At 45.9% G+C, this 11354-nt stretch overlaps 1 protein-coding gene across 1 annotated transcript in view; it reads left to right on the top strand.

The window, feature by feature from the left end:
* COLGALT2 (collagen beta(1-O)galactosyltransferase 2) overlaps positions 1–11354 on the top strand; it is a 97324-nt gene extending 85970 nt beyond the window's left edge. Inside the window, exons 9-12 of the mRNA XM_012736037.3 lie at positions 3191–3323; positions 4415–4542; positions 7122–7328; positions 8905–11354. Coding sequence (XP_012591491.2) covers positions 3191–3323; positions 4415–4542; positions 7122–7328; positions 8905–9181 — 745 coding nt within the window. The 3' untranslated portion in view covers positions 9182–11354. The remainder of the gene's footprint in view (positions 1–3190; positions 3324–4414; positions 4543–7121; positions 7329–8904) is intronic.

The raw sequence follows: 11354 nt of genomic DNA on the forward strand, positions 1-11354 counted from the left end.
TTTCACATGTTAAACCAAACTCTTAATCTTGAGATAAATCCCATTTGGTCATGCTGTATAACTCCATTTGCCAGTAATTTTTTAAAAATATTTTTGTGTCTGTATTAATAAGGGATATTTATCTACAATTTTCTTGTGATGACTTTGGTTTTGTATTGGAATAATACTGGCTTTATAAAATCAGTTTGGATGTGTTCCCTCCTCTTCTGTTTTTTGGAAGAGTTGTGAAGGATTAATGTTAATCATTCTTTAAACATTTGGCAGAATTCTCCTGTGAAGCCATCTGGTTTTGGGCTTTTCTTTGTGGGAAACTTTTTGATTACTAATTCAACCTGTTTACTTATTATATTCATAATTTCTATTTTATCCTGAGTCAGTTTTGGTAGTTTGTGCTTTCTATCAATTTGTCCATTTCATCTAGGTTTTGTAATTTCTTGCCATATAATTAATTGTCCATAATATTCTCTTATAATCTTTTTTATTTCCATAAGTTTGGAAGGGATGACCCCTCTTGAATTTTAATAATTTGAGTCTGCTCTTTTTTATTCATCAGTTTAGATAAAGAATTATTAATTTCGTTGATGTTTTCAGAGAATAGACTTTTAGTTTTGTTGATTTCCTCTATTGTTTTTCTGTTCTCTAGTTCATTTATTTCCATAATAGTCTTTATTATTTTCTTCCTTCTCCTTGCTTTGGGTTTAGTTTTCTCTTCTTTTTTTCTAGTTTCTTATGATGGTGAGATTATTTATTTGATATATTCTTTTTTAATAGAGTTACAGCTGTAACTATACCTCTAAGTATTGTATTAGGAGTATCTCATAAGTTTTGGTATGCTATCTTTTCATACATCTCAAAATATTTTCTAATTTTTCTTGTAATTTCTTCTTTGACCCATTGGTTACTAGAAATGTGTTATTTAATCTTACATATTTGTGAATTTCTCAAATTTGCTTTCATTTTTCATTTTTTTTTTTTTTTTTTTTGAGACAGAGTCTCACTTTGTTGCCCAGGCTAGAATGAGTGCCGTGGCGTCAGCCTGGCTCACAGCAACCTCAAACTCCGGGGCTCAGCGATCCTACTGCCTCAGCCTCCCAAGTAGCTGGGACTACAGGCATGCGCCACCATGCCCGGCTAATTTTTTGTATATATATTTTTAGTTGGTCAATTAATTTATTTCTATTTTTGGTAGAGACGGGGTCTTGCTCAGGCTGGTTTCGAACTCCTGACCTTGAGCAATCCGCCCGCCTCGGCCTCCCAAAGTGCTAGGATTACAGGCGTGAGCCACCACGCCCGGCCCATTTTTCATTTTTAATTTCATTCTATTTGTTTCATTTTACTTATTTCTCTCTGTCTGCTTTTGTTTTTTATTTTTAACTTTATTCTATTGAGGTTGGAGTATCCTTTTAAATATACTGAGGTTTAATTTATGGTCTGTATGGTCCTTATGGTCTAACATATGGTATATTCCATGTGCCCAAGTATGGATTTTGCTATTGCTGAGTGGAGTGTCCTATAGATGTCTGTTAGGGCTAGTTGGTGGTGTTATTCAAATCTTCTATTTCTTTGCTGTCCTCCTGCCTGGTTGTTCTATCCATTATTGAAAGTGAGACATTGAAGTCTCCTACTATTACTGTTGAATTATGTATTTTTCCATTCAATTCTGCCAGTTTTTGCTTCATGTTTTGGGGGTTCTGTTGTTAGGTTTATAATTATATTAATAATTGTTATATCTTCCTAATGAATTAGCCCTTTTGTTGTTAAAAAATGTCTTTCTTTGTCTCTTCCTAATGGTTTGGCCCTTTTGTTGTTAAAAAATGTTTTTCTTTGCCTCTAGTATAAATTTTGTCTAGAGGTTTATTTTGTCTGATATTAGTATAGCTCCTCCAGCTCTCTTGTGGTCGCTGTTTACATGGGACATCATTTTCTGTCCTTTTACTTTTAACCCATTTGTGTCTTTGAGTCTGAAGTCTGTCTCTTGTAGATATCACATAGCTGTATTATTATATTTTTTAAAACTCATTATGCCAAGCTCTTCCACTGATTGCAGTGTTTAATCCACTTGCTTTCACTGCCTTTTCTCCCAGGTCTTCAAGGTCAGCCAGAGGTGAAAGATGAGGGATTTCTCAGGTCTTTCCTGAGTGTGTGCACAGCCCTGAATATGCCTTCTATAGTCTCAGGAATATTCTGGAGTGTTTCAAACTCCATATGGATCTTTTATTCCTTAGTTTTTACTTTTAAATTTTTTGGTTAGCCTATTGTTAGCCTGAGCTGATAATGCTGCTCGGACAGCAGTAACATTAAACGGTTGCTGCTAATGGTTTTTGACAATGCCCTACAGATAAGACAGTTTGCCCAGAATGAACTCGGAGTCAGGGCAGCTTTCCAGGGAGCTGCCAGGTAGGTTGTGAACAGGGATTTCCTTCTGGGTGTAGGTCTTTGGGGAGTCCTAATTCATTCCATCCCCTCCAATGGCTGCTAGGCTGCTGGTTTTCACAGCTGCCATAGTTGTAAGGCTACTGGTTTTCAAGGCTTCTCTAGGGCCGAGAAGGGAGGATGAGATTAGGGAAGGTGTAAACCCCACAAAGCTCACTGTGTTAACAGAGATTCAGCAGTTCGTCTTGAATAAACACTTCTTGGATTATTGCAAACCTTCCGTTAATGTCCAGAGTCTGGAAAGTTGATTTCGACAGTTTTTGCCAGTGTCCTCATTACTTTTATAAAGGAGTCGATTTTGAAACGCCCTTACTCACTCCACAATTCTGGAAATGTTTCTCTGCCATTTTTATTTTTAACCTTGTTTTTATTTTAGGTCCAAAGGAAAGACACACACACACACACACACACACACACACACACACACACGCACACAGTCCCTGTCCTCCTCCCTGCCTGTGCTCCCCCCTTCCAGCATTTACTGCTCCTGGGAACTACCTCTCCTGCGTTAGGAGAGTATTTTTTGAAGTTGTCAAAAAACCTAATGATGCTTAGAACTACGTCGGGCACTATGAAATATGACACCCTCTTGTCTTCACACGCTCACGATGCTGCCGTGATTGACCCCGAGGAACTTGTGAGGACTGATGGAAACCTGAGGTCTTCCTCTCTGTGTGCAGGGCTCTCTCTCTCTCTCTGGCCTTTGTGGCGAGGACGCTTGGACTTGTTAATTTCAGACGTGTTCTCTGTGATGCAGGGCCCTCAACACCAGCCAGCTCAAGGCCCTGAACATCGAAATGCTGCCTGGTTATCGCGACCCCTACTCCTCCCGGCCTCTAACCAGGGGTGAAATCGGCTGCTTTCTTAGCCACTACTCTGTCTGGAAAGAGGTAAATCATAATTTATTTTAGATGTGCAATTTTATGATGAGGAGAAAGGAGAAAGATATTACAGGTGAGTTAGAGCCAATTATAAAGTGAACCCATAACATTCCAGAAGATTCCTTGAGAAGTCCTCCTGCCTTGTATCTCCCTCTGACCCAAGGCCAGTAACAAAGGGACAAGGAGGGGACCTTTGGTGCCACTTGGGATGATGACAGGGAGGAGACCCTCCTCCTAGCCACCATGCTTATTAATTCATTATCATTAATTCATCATCAGCAGCAGCAGCAGGAGTGCCTTGTATGTGTCTATTATGTCGTCAGTTTGTAAGTGATTTCCTACAAGAAGTCACACAGAAGCCATGTGAGGCGGGTTGGGAGGGATGGGCCCCTTTTACCCACTTGTCCAGGTAAGAAGCAGCAGAGCCAGAACTTGAACCGTCTTACAGACTGAGGCGAGAGGGTGTTGGAGTGCCGGGCTCCTGAGTAGAGGTCGGTTCCCACAAGAAAAGAGAAAGTCCCCAAAGAAGGGTCTCTTGAATGCCTGTTCTCTTTCAATGATCCAGTCTATGCCTATCTTTTTTTTTCTTTAAACTTTAAATGAAATGTACTAGGTATGTATAAAAATAAGTAGATCATAAGGTAGAGCTCCGTGAAATTTCACAAACTGAACAGCACACCCATGTCATTCAGGACCCATATTGATACACAGGACACCAGCAACCCGGGAGTGTCCCCTCTGTACTTCCTTCTGGTCACCAGTCCCCAAGGGCAGTCACCACCCTGACCTCTAACAGCACAGAATAGCTTTGCCTGCGTTTGTGATCTCTTTTATATGGATGGAATCGTATCGAAGGGTAACCTCCCAATGTTACATTTAGAAGATTCACCTGTGACATTCCCTGGAGACCATACATTCTCATTGCTGCGAATACACAGCTTCTTTATCCATTTTCCTGTTGACGGGCATTCACTTCGATTCCAGTTCTGAGCTATTACAAGTTATGCTACTTACACTCGTGACTTTTCAAAACTTATTTATCTAATAAAAATGGGTATCAAACTTTTCATAGGGTGTCTTCCCACTGATGACGTTTGTAGGTAATTGACCGAGAGCTGGAGAAGACTCTTGTGATCGAGGATGACGTGCGTTTTGAGCATCAGTTTAAGAGGAAGCTGATGAAGCTGATGGATGACATCGACCAGGCTCATCTGGACTGGGAACTGATGTGAGTGACAAGACGAGCTCAGCAGAGAGCACTGAGTCCTTTCCAGAGGGCAGAGAGCCCCACCTTCCTTCCCAGCCGGCAGGGGATACAGCTTCAGCTTCCACTTGCCTGGTTTTCTCTCCATAGACGTTCTCAGAAGCAAAAGTGGGTAGAGGTTTTTTACAGCCGTCTACTCTTCAGGGTGAGAAACTATGGGGAATTCTGTCTGAGGGCTGGAGCCTGCCTGCAGATCCGGGGCCTTCAGACAGAGCAGAGCGTGGCTCTGAGCACCCGCGCAGAAGCACAGCGGAAGTGCAAGGTGGCCCATGGAAGGGCTGGGAGGGCATTCCGTCGAGGGCAGGGGGCAGCTCCCAGGAGAGCAGGTGGGAAGCTGGAGGGGCAGCCAGGGGCTCCTGTGTTGGGAAACGAGGTCACACCGACAGGGAGAGCACTGACAGCTGGGCCTGGGGAAGGGTCTGAGGCTGACACAGGAAAACCAGGCTCCCCAGGGGAGTGCTGGCTCCCACCCACACGTAGTTAATGCCCTTTGTCTCCTGCCTCTGGGAACTGAGTGCTTCCTACTTTTCTTTCCTTCCCTCCTTGCTCTCCTTTCTTCCTCCTTCCTTCCTTTCTCCCTTCCTTCCATCCTTGCTTCCTTCCTTTTTCTTCCCCCTCCCCCAATTTTGTTTTTAAACCAAAATGACAGTTTCTGTTTCCCGTCAGTGAAGCAGAAAGTTCCCAGGCAGCGTGTGCACGCCCAGCCGTGTGTGCAAGGCAGTCCAGCACGCCGGAGCCTGCTCCTCTGGAGCAGCTGCCGCAGAGAATGTCCCTGCTCCTCCCACCCTCGGGGGGCAGCCTTGCTCCGGCCTGGCGGGACACTTGTTGTTTCAGAAATTGGACCACTCCGAGTTCAAAAGAAACCTAGCAATGGCTCAACTAACTTATTAGAAATAGACCCAGAAATCGGTCCTGTCTAGCAAAAAGAGACCCGCTCCCCATCAGATACCAGTCACGTGATTAGATTTGTATTCTGCGCGGCCCCTTTGAGATCAGTTTCTTCCCGTATCTTCCAGAAGTTTCTGCACTTTGCCTTTCTGAACCTGTGGCTCTGCAGCCTGTGGTTAAAGCCTCACAGACATGAAGCCTGGAAGCTATTTTATGCCAACAGGACTTGTGCAAAGGCATCTTTCACTGAAGCCTCATAATCAGAGACAACAACTCAAGGTGCCCAGGGCTTGGAATTGGCCTACGTCCCTGTCCACGTGTAGTTTGGCCGGTGCATTTCTAAGGACAAAGTACCAACAGATCCAAGAAGGAAGAACAGTTGTCCTGATAAGGACATGGGAAAAAAAAGGTTTTCTAAATTTCACAGGTTGATCAAGTCAAAATATTCTATTAAAATCTATTATAAAGTCTTAAAGAACAAAAGCAGTTTCAAATTTTATCTCTCACTTCCTAAAATGAAGAAGAAACAAATGTTAAACTCAAAATATGAAAGTTAATAAGCTGTCCATGATTGATAAATTTTTCCAGAAAAAGAAAATAAGGGAAGTAAATGGGAAGAATAGAACAAGCCATTGGAAACATCTAGGGAGTGCTGATCAACAGAAATACAACACAGCCACACGTCATTTTAAATTTTTTAGTAATCACATTAAAAGGGTATAAATGAGTTTAAATTAGTTCTAATAATACATTTTATTTAACACACCATATCCAAATATTATTAATTTAGTATGAAATTAATATTTAAAAATCATTAAGATCATTTACGTTCTTTTTTTATATACTAAGTTTTCAAAATTCTATGTGCATTTTATACTTAGAACATACTTCAATCCAGAAGCTAAGTTTTCAGCTGTTAAAATAAACTATATTCCTACCAAAACAATAAGCTTGTTCCATGGGAAAACAATATTTTACACAGCTTTAACTTTTAAATTCAAATTAGTTAAAATTAATAATAGTATTAACTCAGTCCTTCCATCACTCTGACCATGTTTCAAGTGCTCAGTAGGAGTTTCCTTTCCACTCTGTGATACACTAGAGAAATTCAGACTCTGTAGTCTGAAAAGACAGTGGCTAGGTAGGTAGACATTTGATGTCCCCAAAAGAACCAAAGGCTGAACAGAGATTTTTTCTACAAGTCCTGGGTCGCTACCACCCTCATTTGTGAGTGCTGTGCAGAAGGCGTCCAAGGCTGAAACTTTGGGGACTTGAAGACGATAGACTTGGGATTCTCACATCTGGCCTTTTTCGGGCCTTCCCAACCTTCGTAAACACAGCCGGCGGGCCCACGTCATCTTGGGGAAACAGTCTGAAAGGTCTTTCAGTCTCACTGTTCCCTTTCGTTCTGGCTTGCACGCAGTCTGCTGGGCAGGAGTAGCTGGGGGGTTGACAAACGGAGCCAGGGAAGTGGCCTCCCTGCCGGGAGATGGCGTCATGGCTGGTGCCCGGATCCGCTTTGTGGTGGGACACATTTAACGCGAGATACGAGATACAACTGGTCGGAGCATTCAAAGGTGTCTGTGCAAACCGAAGCTGGCTTCCGTCCTTAGCAATGCCTGATATTCGAGTTTTCGCTGCCTTTTTCCTTACAGTTATATCGGTAGGAAGAGGATGCAAGTAAAAGAGCCAGAGAAGGCCGTGCCCAACGTGGTGAACCTGGTGGAGGCTGACTATTCCTACTGGACCCTGGGCTACGTCATCTCTCTGGAAGGAGCACAGAAGCTGGTGGGAGCCGACCCTTTTGGGAAGATGCTGCCAGTGGATGAGTTTCTGCCAATCATGTACAACAAGCATCCTGTGTGAGTCTCCCCATACGCCCCCCTGTCACTGGGCCCAGCCTCTTCATGAATCAGGCTACTCAGTTTCCGATAGTCCTTGGTATTTTCTAAAGGTTTCCTCAATGATCTTTCCATAATCATGAGCAAGAAAGGCTGACTCAAGTGAGTTTCCCTTGTACTGATAGGGAAGATGAGGCAGAGGGGGTGAGTGTCTTGCCCGGGAGTTCTTTACAATATCTAGTTGGTAGTTGAGCCGAGCAGAATCTGGTTGGTCCCTTCATTGTCTTTGCTCTTCTTACCTCCGTCACCTCATACACCTCAAGGTGAAGGTCGCCTTCCTGAGCTCCTGAAAATCTCCAGTTCCCTTGGCTCAGGCCACCGTGTGTGCTGAAGGCTGGGCGGTGGTGCCTTGCAGAGCCCACAGTCTGGTCAGAAACCCAGACTCATGAGCAAATCGTCTTGATGCGTGGGGATGCCAGCCATCTGCCATCACAGAGACGTGTAGAGGTTCAGGGGGTGAGGACGGGACACCCAAGCAAGGCATCGTGGAGGAAGGGAGTGTGGAACTCAGGGTGCTCATAGCCCAGGCATCGTAGACTCTGGTCTAGCGCTTACCAACAGGTGTGGTCACTGGTGGTTTACCCGTCAGTCTCCCTGCTAGACTGGGAGCCCTTTGAGGCAGGAGTAGTGTTACACTTCTGTGTCCTTAGAGCTTCGTGCAAATGCCTCACGTAGTAGCTGCTGTTCAATCAATGACTCCAAAGTTCATCCATGGAGCCGGAGCCCCGGTTCTAACCTCGGCTCCTTCTCTCCGTTGCTGGGTGAGCTCTTCCCTAGATGGCCTTCCTTTCAGCTGTGGAGATGCCCTGTGCTGCAACTTGTTCATTCGGTCTCCTGTCCTCAGTAAAAATGGACTCCTTGCGCTCTTTTGCACAACATGTTAGAGACTGACTTTATTTCTGTGTTCTGGTAGAAACTTGGAGGTCAGACCATTATCCCCTAAACGGAAGGGAAATTAATACCTACAGTGCACTCACAGACCTGGGAGCTGTCCAGATGTCCCCTCATATAATCTATACCAGAGCCCTGGGAGGGAGGCCGTCATCCCTGTCCTTTACCCTTGCTGGATCTCGAATGGTGCACAGGGGGCAGAGAGCAGAGCCAGGCTGGCCCCCTCCAAGCCCCACTGTGTCCCTTACCCCACCACCGCTGTCCGGATCCCAGGTGTCTCATTATTAATCCGGGAACAGGGCATTTTTGTAAAGTGATCACATTTATTTATCACATGATCCAACAGAGCTTAATTTTTAACTTTCACAGTAACACCTGGAATTCATCCTTTAAACTTGTCTATGCAGAAAGGCCAGACCTATCCTGACCTTTTTGCTTGCTTGTTTGAGCAGATCTTCTGAAAGCTTTTCAAGAGACCTTTACTGTGTTTGTAGACTGAAGTTTTTCCCAAAGAGCACAACTTAAAATAATAATGGAAGGAATCCATGACCACCCGAGAGACAGCAGCAAGCAGGGCCTCTCCCCCCCTTGTCCCTGTTCCTTAGGCCTCCAGGCCGCTCATGCCCCGCGCTCCCCTTGTCTCCAGGGCCGAGTACAAGGAGCACTACGCATCCAGGGACTTGAAAGCCTTTTCTGCCGAACCCCTGCTCATCTACCCCACGCACTACACGGGCCAGCCGGGGTACCTGAGCGACACGGAGACCTCCACCATCTGGGACAACGAGACAGTGGCCACCGACTGGGACAGGACGCATTCCTGGAAGTCCCGCAAGCAAGGCCACATCCACAGCAACGCCAAGAACACAGAGGCGCTGCCGCCGCCCACCTCCGTGGACGCCGCGCGGTCGCGGGACGAGCTCTGAAGGGTCCCGGGAGCGCGACCCGCCTCGGTCCATCGCCCTTGGGTTTCTCTACAGGGCTGGTCATCTGTCTGCCTCCGTTTCTGGGTTTTCTTTTCATTTAAGTGGTCACCTTCATCCGACCCAAGTGGTCTGATGCGTTAAACCAAAGTTAACATTATTTTTGAGGGTGGAGGGGAATACAGGGAATTTAAGCCCAAATTTCCTAGAGTGGCTAAAAGATAGGCTTTGTAGAAACTGTCGGGATAAACTTCAGTCCAGACACCCAATTTTCCGGCTCACGGCCCACGTGGCTCTGTGTCCACTGCCTCCCACGTGAAGGTTGAACACGTGGCTCAGAGTCTTGCCCGAGAGCAGGCGGCCACCAAGCTGTCACATCCGTGACTAGCCAGTCCCGGCAGCCCAGCCAACTGGACCACGCTGACGGGTCTGGTTGGGTTTCATTGTATGTGGCAGGCGTGGCCTTGGAAACTCAAGCCAACTGGACAACCTTTATTGGTCTAATTGGTTTCATTTTGTGTGACCTTGAAAACTTGTGTATAGGACAAGTTTTCGGGGGACTCAAATCATTTAAAAATCCTATTAATTGGGCTTTTTAGTTAAAGGAATTCTGTCATGAGCCTTACTGCAAAGTAGATTTTTTTGTCTCAGTCCTCAGTACCCAGCAGGGACAGGCAGTGTCTGGCTGAGGCGTGACCGCCGTGGCGATCGGAGCTCTCGTGAAGAGCTGCCAGTTTGCCATGCAGATGTGACTTAGCAGATCTCTGACGGTTTGTGTAGATAATTGAGGAAAAAAGAACTCTTGGCCTTCTTTATTGTGGCCACTTGCGTGAGGATGCTCTATTTATAAAGATAAACATAATATATAAAGGGTGGGGGCTGGTGTGCACCTCCTGCCCTGCCCCCGGGGTTCGTGTCACCCTCTCTGCTCCACCCCTTAGCCTGGGAACCGACCACAGGTGTGAGTTTTGGGAGCTGAGTCACTGTTGAGACACAGGGCACAATTTCAGGCCAGCAACTATCTTTGCCGGGGGTTTTCATTATGTTTTGAATTATTTATTTTACAAATTGTTGGGAAAACATTGTAAGACAAGGCAACGAAATGGAAGCTGTAAGCTTTCACCACGCCCTGGGAAGCAGGCAGTGTAGACAGTCTGATTCTCTTCAGTGTCCCAGCCTGGCTCTGGCAGGGAGGCCCGCTGATGGGCGATTCGAACCATCTGGAAACAAACGATTCTCCAACTAAGGTGCGAAACATGTTCCGGAGGCGTGGGCCGCCACCTGACTTAGGCCATCAACCTGGGCAGCTCGCAGAGTCAGCCTCCGGGGAGGACGCCCTTCCTCAAGAGATGTCCCCTGGGGCGCCTCGCTGCTGTCTTCATAGATTGGGTTTATGTAAAAAGCAGACTTGGACCACATGATCTCTTCCCACTCTGCAGCCTGGCGTCCTGGGATCTCTCCTGCTGGTTTGTTTGCCTCGGGTTTGCGTTCTCAGCCCCTCAAGCTGTAAAACGTGGCTTCCAGAGACACCCTCCCAGGCATCGGGCACAAGCACCTGTCCTCCTCGATAGCCAGGCACCGTGGCAGCCAACAACCGGAGCTTCGCATTCAACGCATGGGGAGGGCCCTTCGCGGCAGACTGTGGGCAGGGGTGCTGCGTGTGCGAGCTTAGTGCTCCCGGGACCCGGTCCCCAGCTTAGGGCAGCCGGACACCGGCCCCCGCCTTCCTGACTCATTGCTGGTGTTCTATATGGACTGGTCAGCCAGAGACTAAGAAAAGGGGTCTCATCCAACTCAAATTTTTACTGCTTAGACATAACTGTCAGAGCTTGCCTCCTTTTTTTCTAGAAAAACAGAAGGAGCATCTGGAGAGCTGGTGAAAAATCCTTAGGTGATTCCTAAGATTTCCCTGGGTATTTGGTCTTTTGTTTGCATATTTGAGTGTGTGCAAGTGTGCGTGACTTCAATGAATTTTTTTTAATGGGGTGGGAGGTGGCTGGGGTGTTGGGAGGTGAAGGGAGATTGAGTTGATTTTGTGTTGTTTTGTTTTTTTCCTCTTTCCCCTGTCAGCTGGTCTGACAGGTTTAAGAATTCTCATTCTTAAGAGACATTGGACTTCAATTCTGGAGTTTTAGATTAGGACTGTGCTACTGTGAATAAAGTCCTGGCTCTGTTA

The sequence above is a fragment of the Microcebus murinus genome, chromosome 23, assembly GCF_040939455.1.
Source record: "Microcebus murinus isolate Inina chromosome 23, M.murinus_Inina_mat1.0, whole genome shotgun sequence".
Taxonomy (NCBI): Eukaryota; Metazoa; Chordata; class Mammalia; order Primates; family Cheirogaleidae; genus Microcebus; species Microcebus murinus.